The 21,832-nt window shown below is 54.4% G+C and overlaps 7 protein-coding genes across 7 annotated transcripts; 4 read left to right on the forward strand and 3 right to left on the reverse strand.

The window, feature by feature from the left end:
- Nucleotides 1-37: 37 nt before the first annotated feature.
- On the reverse strand, nucleotides 38-1,467 carry M409DRAFT_70755 (uncharacterized protein; the record flags this gene model as incomplete). The annotated part of the gene is made up of 2 exons (XM_033818882.1): nucleotides 38-1,260; nucleotides 1,323-1,467. 2 exons carry the CDS (start codon nucleotides 1,465-1,467, stop codon nucleotides 38-40), a joined length of 1,368 nt encoding a protein of 455 aa, XP_033660754.1.
- Nucleotides 1,468-1,888: 421 nt separating this feature from the next.
- M409DRAFT_29676 (uncharacterized protein) lies at nucleotides 1,889-7,015 on the reverse strand (the record flags this gene model as incomplete). The annotated part of the gene is made up of 1 exon (XM_033809578.1): nucleotides 1,889-7,015. One exon carries the CDS (start codon nucleotides 7,013-7,015, stop codon nucleotides 1,889-1,891), a length of 5,127 nt encoding a protein of 1,708 aa, XP_033660755.1.
- Nucleotides 7,016-8,265: 1,250 nt separating this feature from the next.
- M409DRAFT_70757 (uncharacterized protein) lies at nucleotides 8,266-9,996 on the forward strand (the record flags this gene model as incomplete). The annotated part of the gene is made up of 3 exons (XM_033818883.1): nucleotides 8,266-8,555; nucleotides 8,711-8,786; nucleotides 8,836-9,996. The coding sequence occupies 3 exons, from the start codon at nucleotides 8,266-8,268 to the stop codon at nucleotides 9,994-9,996; spliced, it is 1,527 nt and encodes a 508-aa protein (XP_033660756.1).
- Nucleotides 9,997-11,826: 1,830 nt separating this feature from the next.
- Nucleotides 11,827-15,020, forward strand: M409DRAFT_70758 (uncharacterized protein; the record flags this gene model as incomplete). The annotated part of the gene is made up of 2 exons (XM_033818884.1): nucleotides 11,827-12,703; nucleotides 12,754-15,020. 2 exons carry the CDS (start codon nucleotides 11,827-11,829, stop codon nucleotides 15,018-15,020), a joined length of 3,144 nt encoding a protein of 1,047 aa, XP_033660757.1.
- A 780-nt stretch (nucleotides 15,021-15,800) lies between these two features.
- Nucleotides 15,801-16,229, reverse strand: M409DRAFT_60462 (uncharacterized protein; the record flags this gene model as incomplete). The annotated part of the gene is made up of 2 exons (XM_033814491.1): nucleotides 15,801-16,009; nucleotides 16,070-16,229. 2 exons carry the CDS (start codon nucleotides 16,227-16,229, stop codon nucleotides 15,801-15,803), a joined length of 369 nt encoding a protein of 122 aa, XP_033660758.1.
- Nucleotides 16,230-16,829: 600 nt separating this feature from the next.
- M409DRAFT_29680 (uncharacterized protein) lies at nucleotides 16,830-19,084 on the forward strand (the record flags this gene model as incomplete). Its single annotated transcript, XM_033809579.1, has 4 exons — nucleotides 16,830-16,989; nucleotides 17,064-17,273; nucleotides 17,324-17,386; nucleotides 17,448-19,084. The coding sequence occupies 4 exons, from the start codon at nucleotides 16,830-16,832 to the stop codon at nucleotides 19,082-19,084; spliced, it is 2,070 nt and encodes a 689-aa protein (XP_033660759.1).
- A 785-nt stretch (nucleotides 19,085-19,869) lies between these two features.
- Nucleotides 19,870-21,066, forward strand: M409DRAFT_29681 (uncharacterized protein; the record flags this gene model as incomplete). Its single annotated transcript, XM_033809580.1, has 2 exons — nucleotides 19,870-20,174; nucleotides 20,229-21,066. The coding sequence occupies 2 exons, from the start codon at nucleotides 19,870-19,872 to the stop codon at nucleotides 21,064-21,066; spliced, it is 1,143 nt and encodes a 380-aa protein (XP_033660760.1).
- Nucleotides 21,067-21,832: the final 766 nt, after the last annotated feature.

Here is a 21,832-nt window from a genome sequence, read left to right on the forward strand (position 1 = left end):
AGAACGACGTTGTACTATATCGCAGAGCGGCCGTCTTCTATTTCTTTGCTGGTTGTCGAATCGCGGCGGCTTCGTCTTCCAGAGTATCTGCTGATCGCTTGTTGCCAGTAGTCGAGTCCGTGACAGCAGCGACAGCTTCTTGCAGAACCTCCTTTTCGCCTTGGATAACCTGCACGGCCATCTGATGTCGTCGGTCGTCGCTGTCGATCGTCGCTCCAGCTTCGGGGTACATGGCGTATCGATAGACCAAAATCGTTCGCAGCAACTTCTTTGCTTCACTCGTCAAATCCGCCTTGGGCAGCTTCTCTTTCTTCTTCCACTTGTCGAACTCGGCTTTCGGCGTCGCGAGAAGATTGATCAAAACGCCAAGCTCTTCAGGAAACTGTCCATCTTCACTCCCAGATCGCGAGACGTCGTACCCGTCGTCCAGAACGCCTTGTTCGTCGAGGTACTCCCACTTCTCGTCGAGGTCTTTCTCACCAAGCTTGAAGAGATCCTTCGCCTTCTCCCTAATCAACTCGGCAGGAATCTCCACAACATCGTACTTGGCGTAATTCTCCGTCACATACCCATACCTCCTGAGCAGATCCGCTCGCGGCAGTGACCCAAAATCATTATAGAGCTCTTCGCCGGCTTTGACGGTTCTGAGGGTCTTCATAACGACCTTGTCGTCGTCGTAGAAGAGTTTAGCATTGTTCCTATCGGCGTCGGCATTGAGCATATCCGCCATGGGGACCATGCCTTTAGGGAGGACGGCTCCTTCTTCCCCCTCGCCGTCGGACGAGTCCTCTTCCCAGCCGTCTTCGCGGTTCTTGGCAGGGTTCTCGAGGTCGAAGGCGTAGGACATGATTGTCGATCCCATTCTGTGACACAGTGCGAGGAGCTGTTCGTTGCTCAGACCCGGGAGGGACTCTTTCTTGATGACTTTCCCGATTACGGGGATTAATTGTTCTGTGAATGTCTCGTCGGCTCCTTCTTTGCCTATCTTGTTCACGACCGCGCTGCCCTCGAGGGATTTGAGCTCGTCGTCGGTCCAGAACATGAGGGTGTCGAAATTTTCGGGGAGGATGTCGAAGTACGGTTTCCAGGGCGATGGTGTGCCTTTGAGGTATTCGAGCACGATGGTGGCTATCAGGGACAGCCATGGGTCGTCGATCTCTTGGAGGGCGTCGGTTGGAGTCGTCGAGGTTTCGGTGGTGAGGATCGATGAGCGTGGGATGCTGAAGAGTTCTTCGTCTTCGGCGAGGTCTTGTGTTGCAACTTTGTCGAACGTCAGCTTAAGGACGCAGACGTACTTCTGCCATGACGAATCGACTACATACCAACGCCCCGTCCAGCACCTTGCTGTCTCAGATCAGCCAATTCGATCTTGTCGGATATCGTTGCTCCATTTTGTTCGAGCCAAGAGATGAATGCTTCTGATCTGGCCCGGAAGTCATCGTCTTCTCGAGTGTCCATCCGCTCCATGTTTGTGGTGTGTTGTAGTATGGAGTGGTAGTTGGCAGAGTAGTAGTGGTGTGGGCAAAGAATGATTTCAATTCACAGTCCGGCAGCCCACACGCCAGACGTCTCCACTTTCTCGGCAAAGTTGCTGCATGTGAAGACAAGGTTCATGCCACAGGGTCTCGATCACATGGAAGAGAACTATTAACTCGAGGTCATTCACCAAACACTTGACTGGGAGAGATATTGAATCAAGTACTGTGCATTTTCGTAGAGCCATCTATCAAACTGCAATTGGGTATCTCGTGCTGGAAAAAAGCAAATGCATCAACTCGTCAAACCCACGCCCCAATCGCCCAACTGCCCCTTGTAAGCTATGACTGGAGCTCCTGAAGCACGTCTCCCTTCGATGTTCTACACTTTCGATACGTCCCTCCCCTTGGACTTACTGCGGCGGCGGCAGAGGCAACCCGTGAATTGCAGGCGCACTCGGTCGAGGTTGGCCAGTTGGCAGCCTCACGATGCTCGACTGAGGTTGCGACGGTCCAGGTTGCGTTGCAGTAGGGAGTCCGTTGATCCCGTTGTCCACAGAAGGCCGGCCGCTCGCGTTTCCTGACTGCTGTCGTCTACTCTGAACAGGTGCTGTGGAGTTTGGAGGTCTCATAGCACCAAGATTCGGCGCAGCACCACCCCTCTTCCCTCTCACAGCGTTGCGACCCTCTTGAAACTCTGCTTCGGCCATGCGCTGCTCTTCTTCGGCCACGCGCTTGTCTTCTTCTGTGAGTGGTACGTCGACATCCACCACTTCCTCTTGCAAGACCTCCATTGTCGCAAGTTGCCTCACTATGATATTGTCCTCGCCAGACTCCTTCGCCTGCTCCCAGTAGTCGCTGACAATGCCATCGAGCACGGCATCCTTGCCAAGAGAATCTTCCAGTGGCAACTGCTCGACAACCGTAGGCTCACGAATGGCATGCTTCGAGTTGATGCTGGCGATTCTCTTGGTACTGATCTTGTCCACGACGCCTTTGTTGAGGCGCTCCTTGAACATCTGCTTGTTGTAGAGAAAGTCCTCGAATGTGCCACCCACAGAGAAGCGGTAGACAAAGACGGGCTTCTTCTGACCAAGACGGTACGAACGGCTGATTGCCTGCTTCTCGTGTGTCGGGTTGAAGCTTGAATCAAGAATGATCACACGGTTGGCAATCTGGATATTGAGTCCAACTCCTCCAGCTCTGGTGGACATCAACATCACATCCCGCTTCCCGCTCTGCATGGCCTTCAGGGCATCATCACGGGCCTTGTTTGACATTGAGCCGTCAATGCGGACAAAGTCGACTCCAGACATTTGAAAAAGCTCGCCGAGATAGTCGAGTGACGGTATGCTGTGCGAGAATATGAGGATCTTGTCGCCAATTTCCTTGCAGCGGCGAACAATCTCCATTACCATCGCCGTCTTGGTGGACAAGTCAGCATCGATTCTGTCTTCAACGTGTGATATAATCTGAGCGATGACATCTTCTGTGAATCCAGAGGTACGAATGCTATCGCCCGCATCATCGTTGTCGTCTTTCTGTTCTTGAGCTGGAGAAGCATCGCCGCTGTCCGAATCAGAGGTGCTGACGGCTCGTGATTTTCGACTCTTCTTTTTGGGATGTCCAGGTGAAAGCATCTTGCGCTTGAAAGCAATGGGATGATTCATGAGCAGTGTCAGGACAGAGAGATATCCAAACAACGTGACTTGAGCCGCGTCCTTTGTTTTGCCCTCGCCAACCAAGTGCTGCACATACTTCGTGTACGCCTCTTGTTGTACTGACGTAAGAGGCAAGGTAATGACAAACTCGACCTTTGCTGTAAGAGAACCCTTGAGCACGGTGATGTCCGCTCGATTGACCTTGGGCTCGATTTGCTTGTGGAGCACGTTCAATTTCAAGGCCGCCTTGCGTCGCTGATATGCGGTGCTGTCCTTTCCATTTCCCTCCTTGATCGGTAAGGCGAATTGCGCGCTGAACCAGTCGGAGCCTCCAAGGTAGTCCGGCGCGACGAATGAGACGATTGAGTAGATCTCCTGCACCTCGTTGGACATTGGTGTGCCTGTCAAAGCCAATCTGCTCTCGGTTCGAACTTGGTTCACGGCAATCGTTCGTTGAGACTTCGGATTCGCCATTCGATGAGCCTCATCAACGACAACGATGTCTGGACCTGGGTCCAAGAGTACCTCTGCCATTCGACCCTCTGCGGCTAACAGCACCTGTTTGCCCTCCTTTCTTGTGATCTTCTTTTGGAACATCTCGTGGCCCATAAGCATCACTCCTCCAATTCTATGCCATTCGTCAAGAATGCCCAGGTGGTTCTTGGAGGGAACAGATTCAATCGACCAGACGTTTGGAAACTTATTCGGGGCCCACTTGTCTAACTCAGCGCGCCAGTTTTGGATTAACGCAGCCGGGACCAAGATGAGAACGCGCAGCTGGCGTCCATCCATGTCCTCCGGTCGCAAATGGGGAGGCAATTGTTCGTTGATGCGCGGATTTTCGGACTGTGCAGCTTCGTCAACGGCAATAAGTACCGCAATCGCCTGCATTGTCTTGCCAAGGCCTTGTTCATGTGCTAGGATGCATCCCTGGGCATCGTCAGCACCAGAGGCCGTGAGCTCTCGCCACATGAATTGCACGCCGGTGACCTGATGCTCTTTCATGTCTCTGGCAATACGCTTGTCGACGAAGATATCGTCCTCATCTTCACCTTTTAGGATGTTGATCTGGATGTGCGATCTACTTGGGTCGTTCTGGATCATAGCCTGCAGTTGCTGTTGGCTTGATGACTGCTGCTGGAGTTCCTTGAACCTGTCTTGCCTGTCGAAAGCTTGGATCTGCGACTGCTGACCCTTTTCGCTGAGCATGACGTTCTTCCTTTTCTTCTTGCTGGGCGTATCCTGTAGTGGGTCGTCTTCGTCGTCTTCTGAGTCCAAAAGCGATATTACACGTGAGCCGTCTCCGGATGAAGCCTTCGACTTTGCACTTGATATAGGCTCCGGCTTTGGGTGTTTGAAGAGTAACGGCTTCTCCAGTACTGACTTAAGATATGGAGAGAACAGGTTGAGCTGAGAATCGTTCATGTAGGCTTTCGGTAAGACGTTTGCTGGGGGTTGGCCTTGCATTGTCTCAGGCGCAAGAAAGAGATATGCCAGAAACAATCTGGCACAATAGATTGGTGTCGTAGAGCCGTTCTCACTTTCAGCTGCTTTGAAGGCATGCTGCAGTATACTGATGGCCTTTTTGAGCTCGGTGTTGAAGGTACCCATTCGCCGGACGCTATCGCTGATTTGCTGTCGTTTGTCGCTTCCTGCGTCGAAGAGCAACTTGATTAAAAGACGGCGATGGTCACGATCGTCTACCAGTTCTTCAATGTCCCAAGACTCAACCTGCGCGCCGTTTGCTAGGTCTGGAAACCCGTTGGACATTCCCTTGCCAGCCCCGCCTTTCTTCTGCTTGTTTTTCGACGCAGGCGTTGAATGAGAGTCTGAAGAGATCTCAATGGGCTGCTCGCGACTGTTCGATTCCTTCGCAACCCTAGATTGTGACGGAGGTTCGCGTTTCGGGCGCTGCGAAAGTAGAGTTGCCATGTCAGTCAGCGATTCACTCTCCGATTCGGTGTCATCTTTGGGCGAATCCTGAATGCGGTTGCGTGGTGAAGCCGTAGCATCGCTGTCACCCCTGGGTTGATCGAAGGGTAGCTGTGATGGAGATCCAAAGACAAGTGGTGGTGACGGCTCAATCACGTCCGCCATGGGTGAATCTGCGTCTTCCATTTCATCACCACCATCAAAGCTGTGTCCGTCGTCTGCGTACATCATGTCGTCATCTGGGTCGTCTTCGCCGTTCTCGTCGCCGTCCATCAGTGTATGGACACGTTCTGGCACCAGATCCTCGTCATCTTCCTGAATAGGAGGTGGAGATACGCTGATGCGGTCGTTGGCGTGCACAATTACTCGCTGGTGGTTCCCCGCATCCATATTGCCCTTGGGCGCTCCATGTTGGCCGTGCCGGACAACGTGATGTGGTTCTTGTCTCCTACCCCAAACGCATATCTGCCAGCGCTCCTCCTCACGATCCATGACAGAGGGCCTCATAGCCTCACACTGCTCACGAATTTCGTTCTCCTTACGCCATTCAGTGCGGAGGATGTTCTCCTTCTGCTTTGCTAGGCGCTTGTTGAGAATGCGTATGCGGTCGTGGGAGGCCTCGATGAGTTGTTGCCGGAGAGTTCTGCTCCCCTTCATCTTCTTCCAAACTCTCCAGGCATGCTTCTCCTCCTTTTTCGGCAGCGTCTCTTTCCATTCTGCGACCATCTTCACAATCGCATCGTCCACAATCTCGCCAGCCCCTTTTTCACCAATGGTGTTACGACGCAGCTGGTCGAGCTCGGCTGCCTCCTCTTCGATCTCGCGAATGAGGCCAGATGACATACCATCACTCCCATCGTCTGACTGGCGTAACTCTGAAAGTACTTCGTCGTCGTCTTGGCGCCACTTCTTGGGCAAGAAATCCCATTCACCCTCGTTGGACTCCTGCTCCAGGCGAATCGGATCCACGTCGTCGTCCAACAAAGCATTGTTTTCTCGAACAGCAATAGCACCTTCTTCGGCGGTGTCGTCTAGTCGAATGACGGTAGCGGAAATGGTTTTGTTGCCAGTCACAAGCTCCTCGCGATACGGCACAATCGCAAGGTCATCTTTTCCACGGCGGCTGACCATCCTCGGGTTGGAATTGGAACTGGTCATGAAATGTCGGACCTGCCGATACGCGTAGACAGAATCTCCATCATTCTGCTCCTGGTGCTGGAACTCCAAGAAAGCATTGGTATGTTCGGCGATCTTCGATTCAAGATCTTCTCCGTATTCGACCACAATCTCGTAATTTGGCTCTAAAATAACGTCATGACCTTGAGGTGGTAGATCACCAATCTCAGCGTTGACTGGAGTTCGGCCGTAAAATAGCTCGTCGACGGTAAGCTTCGCGTCAGACAGGTAGCCGCTGGCGGGCAACACTTGCTGAAGCCCGCTTTGCCGAGTTGCAAGGGAGTTCGTTGGTTGAGTTGTCGATAGAGCAGTAAGGTCGAGCTTACGTCGCTTCTTGCCACGTCCGTCCTGGACTTCCACTTCACCAACTCGCACGTTTTCGCCCGGGGTAAGAGCAGGGGGAGGCTCAGGGTCTGATGCATTCGGGTGCGATAGTCCATTGATCGAGTTCGGCGTCTGCGGGGTAGGCTCGGATCCAACAACAGTAGCAGCATGCGGTGGGGAGTCAGAGGCTTCTCGAAGCTTGGCAATGCAATGTATGATGGCAGATCGTGCACGGAAAGTTGGCACTTCGAGCTCGTCACGCAGAACGGCGTTGTCAACCGACTTCAGCAGAAGGTCTCCATCAATATCATTCTCTTCGAGGGACTGCACGAAGATGTCGAGGTCCGGTAATCGCAGATTTGGGCGGTCGCTGAGGTAGCGAGCAGCGTGGTGTCGGAAGAAGTCTGCTACCTGCGAGACGGTCCACGAGAGTGGATTGCCGTCCATGGCCGGCGTGCCACTCGAGTTATTGCTGTGTGTGTGCTCTCGTAAAGCTCTTTGAAGTTGTTGTTTGAAGTTGGTGGGTTTGGAAGTGTTGACGCCTGGTTGTCGCGAAAAGACGCGAGGTCACGTGGTGCTTCCCGTGAGGTCGAGGAAAGAGCGTCTCGAGGTCGTGTCGCCGAACTGAGGTCGTGGGCGTTATAAGAGGCCTGAAGGTGAGCAGATGCCGTTGCAATGACGAGAGCACAATGTTCCGTCGTCGTTGATATCCGTGACGAGCTGCTTTGCGACACTCGTATCGAAATGCTGCGACAAGTGCGTGTCAAGAGATTTGCAGATGCGAGCGAAGAGCGGCAAAAGAGGCAGTAGAAATACAGAGCGTCAGGTGACCTGCGGAAGCAAGTGAATGGAGACACCGTCAAGTTGGGACTCAAGATCGGGCTCGCAACGAACAGAAGATCGTGCCCCAGGTCCTTCAAGTCCCCCAGTGAAGGACTGAATCGTCTTCCAGTCCTCAGCTCTGTGGCACAGCAAGAACTTCTGCAGCACCTTTCCCAACACGAGTGTGCTTTGTTGGTGCTGTCTGGGGCCGCCCAGTGGAATCTTGCGGCACAGTCTTGTCCTGTCTTCCCTCTTCTCCTCCCCCCAAATCGAAGCACTGAAAACAGCGGCAGTCCTCCTGCTATATTTCTCATACTCGTCCGCCCCTCAAACTGATTCACGTCCTCCTCTGGCGCTTCCTCAATGGTGCGTGAATGTTGAAAGGAGGCCACTCTTGACGTGCTGTCTCAAGTGGCCAGCTTCCAGTCACCGCTTCTCTTCCTCGCATATTCCAGAAGCTCACAGCATCGCAGAGAGTTCGATTGGGAAAGACGAGGAAACCGGGGTCGCGTGTGTTCGTTCGTGTAATCGATCGTGGGACCTGCCTTTGGTGTTGGGTTCGAGGTTGGTGTGGATGGTGCGCGAGATATCAGAGAATTCTGAAATGGTTTTATCAGGCTTCCGATACGTCCAGAACCGTCAAATCCGATGCGCAGCCTCTGCGACGTTGTTGCGTGGTGAAATAGTTCCCGGCGTGTACTGCAGCCGTTACGTGAAGTCGCGAAGTCGAAAGGCCCCCACCAAAAGTTTCGAGACCCACAACGATCACGACAAGGCCGCCATCAAAGTGGGATAGATATCCTTACCTTAACAACAACACTTAAGCCAATATCGCCTTGACAGGAGGAGATCCTGCAATCCTCCCCTCGTCCAAAATGTACCCCCCATACCCACCGGACCTCAACCCAGCGCAGAAAGAATACCTCCTCTCGAACCTCAAGGACTGGTCAATCGCCCATGGATTAGCAGTACGACCAGCACCATCCTATGTATCCCCAGAACAGGATCCCGCTGGAGCGCTGGCGACGACTGCGCCGGTGACGACCTTCCCGAGCTTGTTTCCAAGGGTGTGTTTCGAGCAGGCGAGGTCGGTGGCCAGGGCGTATAATGAGCTCTACTCGGCCATTGCTGGCGATGAGGGATGGTTGAGGGGGATTGTTGAGGAGTAGGTATTCTTTCAGATGTCTTGTGAAGATGGGATGGCGAGGCAGGACAGCGCATGTGCTGCTTGAACAGACACCTTTGACCCCATCATGTGCCTCTCACTTATTCATCACTTCGTATTGCTTTGATCTCCTGTCAGCTGACGATTTTCTTTAGACTTGTGGAGATCGACGACTTCATGGCTGGTCTCTGGAAAGTACATCTTGCTGTGAAGGAAGAGGGATACGCTCAGGTACTTGCCCCTATAGATCGATACGTTCCATCTTTGCTAATTCTACCAGTCCCTTGCCTTGGGCCTCTTTCGATCCGACTACATGGTTCACGTAGACCAGTCCAATGCCTCAAAACCATCTGTCAAGCAGGTGGAGTTCAACACCATTGCTTCGTCTTTCGGCGGTCTCTCAAGTCAGGTATCCGGTCTTCATCAACATCTACTTGCAATCGATGCATACCCAGACGAGCTTTCTTCCTTGATCAACACTTCATCTCTTCCTGGGAGCAGCTCTGTGCCATCTTTAGCAAAAGGCATGGCCAAAGCACACGAAGCGTATGGACCATCAGCCGATGGTTTCTCTACCTGCGTGCTCTTCCTCGTGCAAGATCCCGAGCGAAACGTCTTCGATCAACGACACCTGGAATACGCATTAAACAACAATCACGGCGTGCGTACCTTCCGCATACTATTCGACCGGGTGCTTCAGGAAACGAAGCTCGACAAGAATAGAAAGCTCATTTACACACCACCTCACACTCCCAGCAAGCAATACGAAGTCACCGTGGTCTATTTCAGAGCAGGCTACACGCCATCAGATTACAAGGATCAATCGCACTGGGATGCGAGGCTGCAGATCGAACGCAGCGCGGCCATCAAGTGTCCCACGGCACTGACTCAGCTGGCCGGAACGAAGAAGGTCCAACAGGTGCTGGCCACGCCGCACTCGCCCCATCTGGCACGTTTCCTGCCAGACCAGCAGCAGGCGGCGGCGGTACTGGAGACGTTTGCACCCATCTACCCGCTCGACAAGAGCGAAGCTGGTAACGAAGCGCGCAAGCTGGCGATCGATCCCGCAAGCGCGACCCGCTATGTGCTGAAGCCGCAGCGGGAGGGCGGCGGTAACAACATCTACCGCAAGGCGATTCCGGGGTTCCTGAAAGATTTGCCTGAGTCGCATTGGCCGGCGTACATTCTGATGGAGATGATCGAGCCGCCCGCGCAGAGCAATACCATATTCCGCAATGGCGAGTTACAGAGTGGCGGCGTCATCTGCGAGCTGGGGATCTATGGGGCCTGTGTGTGGAACACTGGCGCCAATGGTAAGAGGGATATCCTGGAGAATTTCGAGGCAGGCTATTTATTACGCACCAAGGGCGACCAGAGTGAAGAGGGCGGCGTGGCAGCAGGGTTTGGAGCCGTAGATAGTCCATGCCTCGTGGATGTCTAGATGTTCTTCGTTGTCGGGAAGTGTGACGTGTGGTGCCTGTACCTGTGGCTGGGAGTGAAGTTGCGCGATCTGCGAGACTTCTCCGGCTACTGCAGCCATGCATGCGGAAGTGCAAGTCTCACAACGCCTCAACCAAGATTTCAAACAGCAAACCTTTCTTCCCCAGATTGTGAGTCCACGATTGAGTTGTGACGGTGGGCGCAGAGACTTTGAGGCATTTGTAACCAGCGCATCCGGATTGAGGAAGAGATTCGCCGAAAGTTGTGCGCTGAAAGCCTCCGTCGACGCGCACGCCATGCGACCGTTCGATGACCATCGCACTCCCAATCAAGTCGGGAATACGCTGCGAGTTGCGATAATTTCTTTCCTTCTCCATTCCCAGAACGCGGAGGATGCGGACGTCGACGAAAATATCATCTCCAAGATCACCTCCAAGCATCGCACAGATTTCTTTCGATGACCATCGTCCGGTCCGGCAGATCCTCTCCTCTTCAAATCGGTACACCGAACGCGTAAACACGTTGCTCACACACGCGCGAATCAATTCGAGCAGCGTATCGGGTGTTGCTCTGCTGCCAACTTCCTTGGAGGTTTGACCCTGGTTCCTGGACAGGGATTGCCAAGGAAGGTTGCGGAGGAAGGAGCCGGGAAATAGATTGGCTTCCTGCATCGACTCCACAGCTGCGGTGGGGGCCTTTTCCGTTGACAGGTTCCACGGTGCGCGTGCGGAGGAGAACGAGGTGGTGGAGGAGGTGGATGTTGGCGACGTGGCAGTCAATATGATGGTCGTTATGCAGAAGAGCTGCGTGTTGAAGGTGTATAGTCGCGTGTTTGCAGTGATACGTGAAACGCAGCCGTTCGACGACGATTGGCGAGTGATTGGCAGGGGGCCACTTCCTGTGTGCTCGCTCCCGCAGGTGCCCGCTTTAGTCGAGATTTGGGCGACTTCACCTCATTTCGCGAGAGCAGACCGTTGACCACCCGCGTGCTGAGATCGGTCATGCCCCGCGGCGACCATCTACCGCGGAAGCGCGACGCATGCGACAATGAGCCTTGGTGCTGTCGAAGTTTGCCAGCGCTGGAAGTGTGGAAGTGTGGTATCGAGGCGTTGGGACGTTCAAGACGAGTTGCTGCAGCGACCCCAGCCTTCGCACATGCAGTACGGTTGCTAGCGACTGCGACCTGATCCACCCGTTGGCGACCACATGTCCCGTTCTGGCGGCCTCGTTCGATTTCGAACACTCCGTCAGTCGAGATTGGTCTCTCTTCCGGAAACGCGAAGCCGTGTGAGCCTTGTCATCCAACCCGCGGCGCCTGCCGTCGGAACCAAGATGGTCAAGGCTTAGGTGCAATACCGTCCGATGACCGCTTCGAGTAACACTCAGCTATTGCGGGTAGATCGATGTATCGTCCATGACGTCTCAGTGGACAGGCACTGGGCGCCACCGCCAGCAGAGTTTGCCCAAGAGCGTTGGCTAGCCAGTGCTGTGGGTTCGAAGAAAAGCTCCCGCGACTCGAGGTCCTTCATCTGGGATTCGACGGGGCAACCCTGCGCCTGCTGAGAGGCTATTGCATCTCGCAGCCGCGTTATACCTTTCTTCCATCACACCCTCGCTTTCACGTCGCAGCACGTCTGCCACCCGCTGGCACATTTCGTCGCCATCATTATCACCGGCCATATCGCGGGAACCTGTGATGTCGATTGGTCGCTCGTCCCTTCTGGCCTGATAACTTATGGAGGCGTAGACTTGGACTGGCAGGCGCTGGATTTGCTGGCTTCTGGACACTTTCGCTGCGCACAGGCGCCCAACATCTACCTCTCCAGACAAGATGCGCCTACAGTATGCGCTTGTCACTTTTCTATGTGCGCTTTCTTGCGCTGAGCGCATAGGTGCGCGCCAAGGCCTGCGAATACGACAGGACTCTACTAGCGATGTTACTACCACGACGGATCGGCCCCAGAGTTCAACTGCGTCTAATGATGAGACCTCTTCGAGCCCCACGCCTACTTCGACTCAAAGCAAGGACGATGAAGCAAAGACGACTTCAAGCGCCGAACACAGTGCCGATGCGACCTCACCCATTACGCCGACTGGCACTGCGACTGACTTGCCGACGTCGACAGTCAGCCCACTACCCGGCAGCAACTCGACCACAGACGGCAATGTGCTGCCACTCCAACCGAAGCTCAACGCGCCTGTGGGAGTCGCTGGCGCATTGCTAATGATCTCTGGACTGGCATTGGGCTTCGTGGGTGTGAGGAATCGTTCGGTGCAGACCTTCCTGAGTACCGCTTTGCTGATGGCACTTGGGTGTGAAGTCCTGATCTTCTACCTCATGCATCCACCCGTTCCCGAGGCAATCCAAGCTGCCTACTTGATTGCAGGAGTCGCTGGCGGACTCCTCTTGGGTGGCCTGTCCCTGATCTTCAAGGAAGTCTCTGAAGGTTTTGGCTGCGTGCTGGGTGGCTTTTGCTTTGCCATGTGGCTTCTTGTTCTTTCTCCCGGAGGGTTGATCACGAACAAAGTCGGCAAGATCATCCTCATTGCCATCTTGTGCGCTTTGGGCTATGCCACTTACATCTCTCGTTTTACTCGGGTTTACGGACTTGTCGTCTGTACATCATTTGCCGGTGCTACGGCTTTTGTTCTTGGAATCGATTGCTTTTGCGGGTCTGGACTGAAGGAATTCTGGTTGTACATCTGGGGTACGTTGACAGGGTATCTGCTTTTGGCATAACAACTGACCTTCGATCAGATCTCAACGATAACGAATTTCCATTATTTACTGACACCTATCCTATTACCCGAAATATGCGAGCCGAGATCGCTGGTATAATCATCGCCGCCTTCTTTGGTACCATGTCTCAGATCAAGATCTGGAACATCGTCAAAGAAAAGAAGGCTAAACACGATGCTCAACGCATCCAGGACGAAGAAGCCAGGGTGGTCCTGGAAGAGGAGGTCGGCAGAGACGTCGAAAGCCGAAATCGACGCAGTCTTGCTCAATGGGAAGAACAATACGACGATAAGAAGGAGCCGCGCGTGCAAGTGTCTGACTCTGGAATTGGATCCTCCATCGAAGAGTATGGCAAGGAGGGGAGTGGGCACTATGATCTGGAAGGGTCCTCAACCAGGCGCCAGTCGTACCCACTCGCTCAACTCCGGCCAGCGACTGTCGAGGGCGAAGCACAATCTTCCTCGAAGGAGAAGCGTCATTCTGGCGCTCCCAGCATTCCTGCTTTTGACTTCGATGCGGAGTCCTTTGAATACAGTGGAGAGGCATCCAGGAGCACTCATGGCACTCAAGCAGGAACGCCGCAAACTGAGCCGGGAACCCCAGGCTTAAACGTCCCCGAGCCTTCTGTGAAAGACCGAAGGGGAGTGGCGTTGAAGCGACTTTCCCTACAGTCTCTCGCTCAGAAGGACGCTCTGGAAGCAGCTGGAGATGGTCGCAGCTCATTTGAAGAAGAAGATGACATCGCATCGTCTATCGCGGCTACAGCAGCGGAGCCACCGGACGTCGATGCGTTGTCAATGAAGCTTTCAAGGCCGAATTCCATGTACCTGCCTCAAATGCCGGGAGGAGGTGTATCACCTTCACATGCAAAGGAGCAGTTCATCGAAGAAGACGACGATGAAGTCATCGGATTGGGCGGTAAGAGTGCTGCAGGTGGATCAAGCCCGCGGCTCTCGCAGACTCCTGGCACACCGGGCGAGGCAGATCCGTTCGATACAGCTGCCGATGGAGAGGACAAAGCGGCGTTGGCTGATCGGCTACCGAAGAGAATATCCAAGGCCGCAGCGAACTACCGTACAAATGAGTGGGCGAAGGAGGTCGGACGAGCTGAACCTGAGCCTCTCGAAGAAGTCGACGAACACACTGTCGACGCCGTGCAGATTGAGATGGGCGACGCGGCGGAGTCTGCTCGTGCAAACGAAAACAATGCCGCCCCGGCACCACCGCCGCCACCACCCGCACCTCCAGCACCCCCTGCGCCGCCGAAAGCGAATCAGAAGGAGCGAAGACGGTCAAGCCAACACCTGTCCAAGACTCCTTCTGGCGCCGCTGCAGTACCAGTGTACGCTCATGACCGAAGGAAAAGCAATGACAGCTGGGCCGTACCCCTGGCAAAGAGAGCCAGCAGCAACCCCATTCAGACCATCCAACCAACTCAACCTACGGTCGACACACACAATGTGTCAGCGCCTATCCTGGAGCAGGACTTGGTCCAATCTCCCATCGACCAGCAACCTCAAAGTCCACCCAAGAGCCGTCCAGCATCACGCATGCCAAGCATGCCCAATCTCATGGACGTACGCAACGACTTGATGGACAGGCGGGTGACCACAACTTCATTCATGACTCTGCCCAACGCATCAGCGGCCGGACTGCCCGCAACAACATCAGAAGGCAGTGGCCAAGCACAAGGCAGCCGCGAGGGAAGCCAAAACGACAAGACCTCCCTCCGCAGCATCCCAGAACCCGCCGACCCAGAAGATATGACCCTCGCCGAACGCAAAGCCCTCGTCCAGCGCCAATCCAGCATGCCCCTCCCCTCCAAACCCCGACACCTCTCCCAACAACCCCAACCCGAACCCCAATTCATCCCCCACGCCACCACCTTCGCCCAAGCCAACGCCTCCGCCCCCCGCCCCCCAAAACCCGTCCGCCTCTCCACCGGCGGCACGGCCCTCTACGACTCACACCAGCCCCAACGCACCTCGACCCACAACGCCACGAAACAAGCCCAGAACTGGTCCGCCTGGCGCAGCTCCAACGCCATCGCCCAGACCTCCCGCACGCCCTACGTCGTCGGCGACCAGCAGATGGACATGCTGCGCGCGCACCGCCGGCAGTCTGAACAAGATGCCCGCGCGAAGGAGGAAAGGGAGAAGAAGAAGCAGGAGCGCATTGATGCGCATATGCGGATGGGGGGCATGAATGAGGCGCATCGGAATATTTTGAGCAAGATGCAGATGGAGGCGAATCGGAATAATGGGGTGGATTGGGGTGGGAAGTAAACCTGAGCGAGCGAGCTCGATTTTCTTTTTTTTTTCTTTTATGGTCTTTGACGTTTTGATGTTTTTGGACTGTCGTTTGAGTTGAGAGGCCGAACCCGATGTGGATATACGGCGACCGACTAACTACTGATGATACCCATCCATGGATATATACAAAAGGGGAAGAATCTAAAAGGAAAAGGAGGGACAGGGGTATACTGCACCTAGAAAAGGGGAGAAATCTAATGTCTTTTATTGGAGAACAGTAGAAGAAGAGCGACTTTGGTTTTATGAAGACTACGAGTTTCGAGTCGATCCTGAATCTCTTCCACTGCCTTGCTTTCGTTTGCCAGCTTGCCATATGACGCTCTCAGGAGCGGATGTCCATCACCCATCGGAAGGGTGGTGGCCCCGGACTGCTGTCATCGACAACGTTCGCCATGATGCCGACTTGGCGCACTGTGTCCCTTTCACATACGTGAGAGGCCTGATTCATCATTCGTCCCATCGCGTGCTATCTTGACTTTGCCGTGAAATGGCCGCCGGAACGATTGTGCAACGAGCACGAATCCAAGTACCGCAAGACCTCAGGGTAGACGCCCTCGGGCGGGAAAAAACACTTTGCGAACAAAGTTCCTTCGATGGTCTATCGTGGCCCTTGATGCTCAAAGCGAGACACCTTCATCCAAAATGCATAGCAAAGTGACTATACACAGGGTATCATCGAATGATCAAATATCGTATGATCAAACGTGTGGTCGAAGACTTTTTTTATTCTCGGTTGTCGCAAAAATCCGCCGCTCACTTCTTCCCGCCCTTCTTCTTACGCGAAGGAAATGTAACCTGATTGCGAGGCTTCTTGCGCTTGTTCTTCTCGACTCGCTGGGTCCTGGCTTGGTCTTGCAACCGCTTGATCTCGCGCTTGCTTCGCTGGGGTCGGCCGGTGGATTCGTCCAGGTCCATGTCGCCGGCTGGTTCGCTGTCTTTGGCTGTGGTGGTTTCTGCAGGCTCTGTGAGGCATGTTGTGTCAGTTGTAGAGTCTCAGGTAGTTATGTGGTGTCTTTTTGTACCTTCCTGCTCTACTTCCATCTTTTCTTTGGGCTGCTGGGCGAGCTCGAGCAGTTTGGCGTTCAGTCTTTCATTTCTGGCTGTTTCGACGGGACCGAAGACTTTCTTCTTCAGAGCTTGGTTGTTCGCCTTGGTTCTGCTGGCTCTTGCGCTTTTCGCCATAGTTTCGTGTACTTGCTGGTGGTGTGATTTGCGGTTGGGAGGATTCAAGAGATGCTCGTAAATTGTGGGATGCAGCAGAAACCGAGATCTTCGGGCCGTCCGCTAGCGGCAGCATGATCCGCCAAAGGTTGACTTCGCGCTACGAGTGAGAGTAGGTTTGGCTGGCATGAGGGAGGAGAGCAGCACCACCACGCATTCACGCTGCTTCCCTTTGGGCTCTCGTCGGGGCTGTCCAGCGCATAAGGCGGCGGTCCATTCACTTGCTGCTGCTCAGTGGCACAGGCGTATGACAAGCCATCACATGATCCATGCGCATTTGCAGGTCGTGGCTCCTCGATGAATGGCCCGCGATTACCGCAAAATGATCACAGAGCCTCACCTGCTCTTTCCTTCTTTGACACCCCACCACTCCGACTCTTGCTCGGTGCTACCACTCGCCCGCACGACGCTCGCCGGGCTCGTTTGCGACACCATCACTTCCTCCGCCTCCACCCTCGATTCGAAGCCGACTCGCAGCTCTTCTCCGCGATAGCAAAACCTTATCCTACCTGTGACGCCCGAGATATATCGTAGCTGGAAGGCGCGAACGAGCGCAAAGAGATGGCAGCGGCTGGCGGGCACTATCAACTCCAGCAGCAGAGGCCCAAGTGTGAAGCGGCGATTAAGAACTGCATCAACAACGACCTCAAGGAGATATGCAAAGCCTACAACTATCAAGTCTCCGGCACCAAGGCGGTCCTGCAGAAGCGGTGTCTTGAAAGTAAGGCGCACATGGACAGAGCATGTGAAGATGCAGTGAGGAAGGCAGGAAGCTGATATGAGTGATTTCTACAGTCCTCGACAACGTCGTCAACCGCGGTGATCAAGCTGGATTCAACGACCTCTTCTATCGAGTGAGCAACCACGGACAAGCACCCCCGCGCTCCAGCGCCGCCGCGACTTCGAGCTCATCGAGCAACTACCACACCAACACCAACGGTGCCTACCACAACGCCACATCAATGGCGCCACACCGCGCGCCGGGTCGCATAGACCCAACGAGATGTGAGTAGCGAATACTTCATTTTCGCCGGGCGATACTGATATTCTGGCAGATTTCAAGTCGAGTCCATTCTACGAAGTGCAGGAGGCGGTGCTCCCTGTTCAAGATCTGCCTGGTAAAGACCCCATCCTGCTTATTCCCCCATCAATTGAGGCACACTTACGATGCTGATACAGCTGGCGTAGAAATGCCACAAAATCGAAACACCATCCGAGTCGAGCTCAAACTCACCGCCGACCAAGTCTCGCGACTCAAGGCCGACCCCAGCATGCGACTTCTCCTGTACTGCGGCAACCACTACCAGATGTCGACTTACCCACGATCACCGGTGGACGTGGCGTTTCCGAATCAGATCGAGGTTAAAATCAACGGCGACGAGGTTCGCTCGAACTTTAAGGGACTCAAGAACAAGCCAGGATCGACAAAGCCGGCCGACATCACCAGCAGCGTTCGGAAAGCAAACGGCTATCCGAATCAAGTCGCCATCACCTACGCCCTGACCAAGCAGCGCTTCAGCTTCATGGTGCATCTCGTCAAGTACATCAGTGCCGAGACACTCACTGAGCGCATCAAGACTGGAAGGCATGGCGGCGGCATCATCTCCAAGCAGAGGGTTCTCGACGAGATGAACAGGATCAACGCAGACCCCGACATTGCGGCGACTTCTGCAAGGATGTCTCTCAAAGATCCCATCTCCACACTACGAATCAACCTGCCTGTTCGCTCGGCGGTCTGCAAGCACAACCAATGCTTTGACGGCTCGATGTTCATTCAGCTGCAGGAACAGGCGCCGCAGTGGAGCTGCCCTGTCTGCAGCAAGAGCGTCTCGTACGAGTCGCTGTGCGTCGACAAGTATTTTGAGGAGATCCTGCAGAAGACCTCCTCGTCAATCGAAAAGGTCGACGTGGAGCCGAACGGTGAGTGGCGGATCATCAAGGAAGAAGACGATACGAAGCCGGCCGGACACTCTAGCAGAGCAGGGCGAGCTGCGTACGACGACGACTTTGATGATGACTTCATTGAAGTTGTGGATCCCAAGGTCAACGGCAAACTTGCTGCCCCGCGACCAACACCTTCTCTGCTGTCACCAATGCCTGACCAAGGTTTCCCCATGAACACTCCACCCCTATCATCACGTGGTGTATCATTAGCTCCATCAGCGGCATCCGCAACACAGAGCAACAAGCGACCTGCGAGCGCAGTCATCGACTTGACGTTGGACGACGATGATGAGCCACCGAGGTCGGGAAAGAGACAGCAGACTGGTCCGGGCACGCAGAACGGTAACTCCTCACAATATAGCACGCCGAACTCCCTCCCCGAGCATAGATATACTCAACCTCAGTCGGCCGGTCAGAGTCGCGGTACTGATAGCTACAGGCCATCAAGTAACGCACCAAGATCGCTCACCAACGTCCGGACAACCTCGGCCGACTACAATAACAACCGGCTCTCCAGTGGTGTTGCGAGTGGCCCGGGATCGCCTTACCGCCCTGCGGGAAGCATCAGCCCAGGCTTCCCAAGCCACAGCACCGCCAGCAACCAACAACACGCGCAGCAACAGCACGCCAACTGGAACAACCACTCGCGGCCGGCCACTGGGAATGCGTCCAGTGCGCAGGGCTTCCAACCGTTCTCAATAAGACAGCATGGCGCCACGAGCAATTCAGCATCTCAGTCTCCGCAGCAGTCGTATCGGTTACCTCCTATTCTGTCACAGCCTCAGCAGCAACATCAGCAGCAGCAGAATGGGTACAGCGGTGGTTGGCGGAGCGACTATCAGAGTTACTCCAACAGTCCACCGGGAGGATGAAAGGATGCGTGGAGGAGTAGAGGATAGTGAAAAAGAATATGACATTCAAGAACTTCATGTTTTCAGCAAGGCGTTTGGAGCGGAAAGTTCAATGCTCTCGGCACGAACTGGGCGCACAGGCAAAAGGGCGATGATGAAGAGATGATACCACGGGAATCATGTTTCGGGAGTTTGACATGGCTATCACACAGGTAGAAGTGAAAAGCAATGCATCAAGGCAGCTTCAACCTGCTATCAGTCGTACGTTTCTTCATTCTGCATCTGATTACCCTCGCCTACGCCATCATACGATGCCCCTGACGAACCTCTCCGCTTTATCTCGACTGATCTTTGTCTGTCGTACATGCAAACACGTGAGAAGTGTGGAGAGGTCGGGTTGCTAAGCATTTCAAGATCCGTTCCGATCGGCGCGCGTGCCAATCAGCGTCTCGAAACAAAGCAGCAGGCGCGGATGCACAGGGAAGGCGTGCCTGGACCCTGGCGCGGGCATTGGCCGCCGCCGTGTCGCGCTGGGACGTGCATCAGAAAAGTGAGCTGATTTTCCAACAGAGCGACGTTGAATCAAATCCGCCTTTAAACTCCGCCGTGCCCGCCACCCACCAGTCGCTCGTTTAACACGATCCCACACTCGTTTCTGACATCCACCTCGACGACGACAACAACTACAAGACCCCATATCCTCCAGAGTTGGACGCGTCTGGAATCGTTGTCGAACCAGGGTTTCTCCAAAGTCGAGCGAGCTTGGGGCGAAAGCTTCAGGAACCCCATAACATACACCGCCCAAAATGGACGTCGTCCTCGAAGTCTTCGACGGCTTCGTCTTCGACCGCATGTACGCGAACCTCTTACCTCTCTCGCCCTCGGTATCGACCTTCGATCCCATCTCGACCATCGCCGCCGGTTTCAAGGGCTACGCGGATCCCAATGCTACATATACACAGTCCATTGGAGGGGAGTTTGCGAGGTCGGGATGGCAGTTCCAACCTGCGAGTGCTTCGTTCCATGTCGAGCCGAGCGAGTTTGCGTATATGAGTCGGTGGGATCGGGATAATGTGTATCGGCAGTTTGTAAGCTTGTATATTTTGACTTGGTGAGTTGGAAAGATTGTTTGGGTGGATGGATTGGTGACTGACGGGAATAACAGGCTCTTTGGAATGGTGATATACTTCCTATGCGCGACACTGAGCTACGTCTTCGTCTTCGACCATGCGACCTTCCACCACCCCAAATACCTCAAGAACCAGATGCGAATGGAGATTCGACAGACGATGGAGTCGATCCCGATCATGGCCATCTTTACTGTGCCTTTCTTCGTTGCGGAAGTTCGAGGCTGGTCATTCATCTACGACAGCGCAACCGACCCAGGCTTCACCCACCCATTCTTGAAAGCGCTTGGAGGCTGGTACAACTTCCTGCAGTTCCCCCTCTTCATCATGTTTACCGACTTCTGCATCTACTGGATCCATCGAGGACTGCACCACCCCCTCGTGTACAAGCGCCTACACAAGCCACACCACAAGTGGATCATGCCGACACCCTACGCTTCGCACGCTTTCCACCCCCTCGACGGCTACTCGCAGAGCGTACCCTACCACCTCTTCCCCTTCATCTTCCCGCTCCAGAAGTTCGCCTACATCGCCCTCTTCACCTTCATCCAGGTCTGGACGGTCATGATCCACGACGGCGAGTACGTGGCCAACAGCCCCGTTATCAACGGCGCCGCGTGCCACACCATGCACCACCTCTACTTCAACTACAACTACGGACAGTTCACGACCCTGTGGGACCGTCTGGGTGGAAGTTACCGCCAGCCGAACATGGAGCTGTTCCAGAAAGAGACGAAGATGAGCAAGGACGAGTGGGAGAGGCAGACAAAGGAGATGGAGAGGATGGTGAAGGAGGTCGAGGGTGAGGATGATCGGAGTTATGGACCTCCTGAGAGGCTGGTCAAGCAGGCGAGGATGAGCAAGAAGGTGCAATAAATGCGTGGAACAGAAGCAATTCTTTTATTAAGACATGGGATTAGGCGTTTTCCAGGGAGGAGAGATTTGAAAAGTCACGATTCGGGTTGGATCGTGATTCGAAATCATGGCAAGGGAACAGCTATGAAGATGCTCGTGCCCTAGTAGAGTTAATGAAAGCAATAGAAATGCGCTTATTTGCCTACCTATGCATGCATCGTGGAGAGCGACTCGATTCAATTCGATCGTTTGGCAAGCATAATCGCGACACACTCATTCTATGTCAGATCAGATCCGTCGACTCACCGCACAGAGATGAGCAATGCAAACATCCCCATAAGCGCCTTCCCATAAACCCCACCCACCCACGCACCCACATCCAATCCTGTCTGTGTCCCCATCCAACAATCCAGAAAGCAACCCAGATTCTGATGTTCTGCTCCTGCCCCACCACCTCCTCGTATGCATACAGTCACGCTTACGCCTACTCCTACAACAATTCCTATATTTACTGTCCCCTCCACTCGGCTTCCCTGGCAAATGGGGCGTTTGCGTTGGGGCAGGTCCATGGGTTTATGGGTGGTGGTTTGGGGATGAGGGGGATGGGGAGTTCGGGGGCTTGGCAGAGGCGGAGGAGGGAGAGGGGGTTTTGGTGATGAGGGGGTGGTTTTGAAGGGGGGAGAGGGGTGGATGTGGATTGGGAGAGAAGGAGGGTGAGGGGGTGGGAGAGGGGATGGTTTTTAGGATGAGGGGTTGGAGGGGAGGGGAAGGGGAGAGAGGGGGAGGG

The sequence above is a fragment of the Zasmidium cellare genome (genome assembly GCF_010093935.1).
Source record: "Zasmidium cellare ATCC 36951 unplaced genomic scaffold M409scaffold_54, whole genome shotgun sequence".
Lineage (NCBI taxonomy): Eukaryota > Fungi > Ascomycota > Dothideomycetes > Mycosphaerellales > Mycosphaerellaceae > Zasmidium > Zasmidium cellare.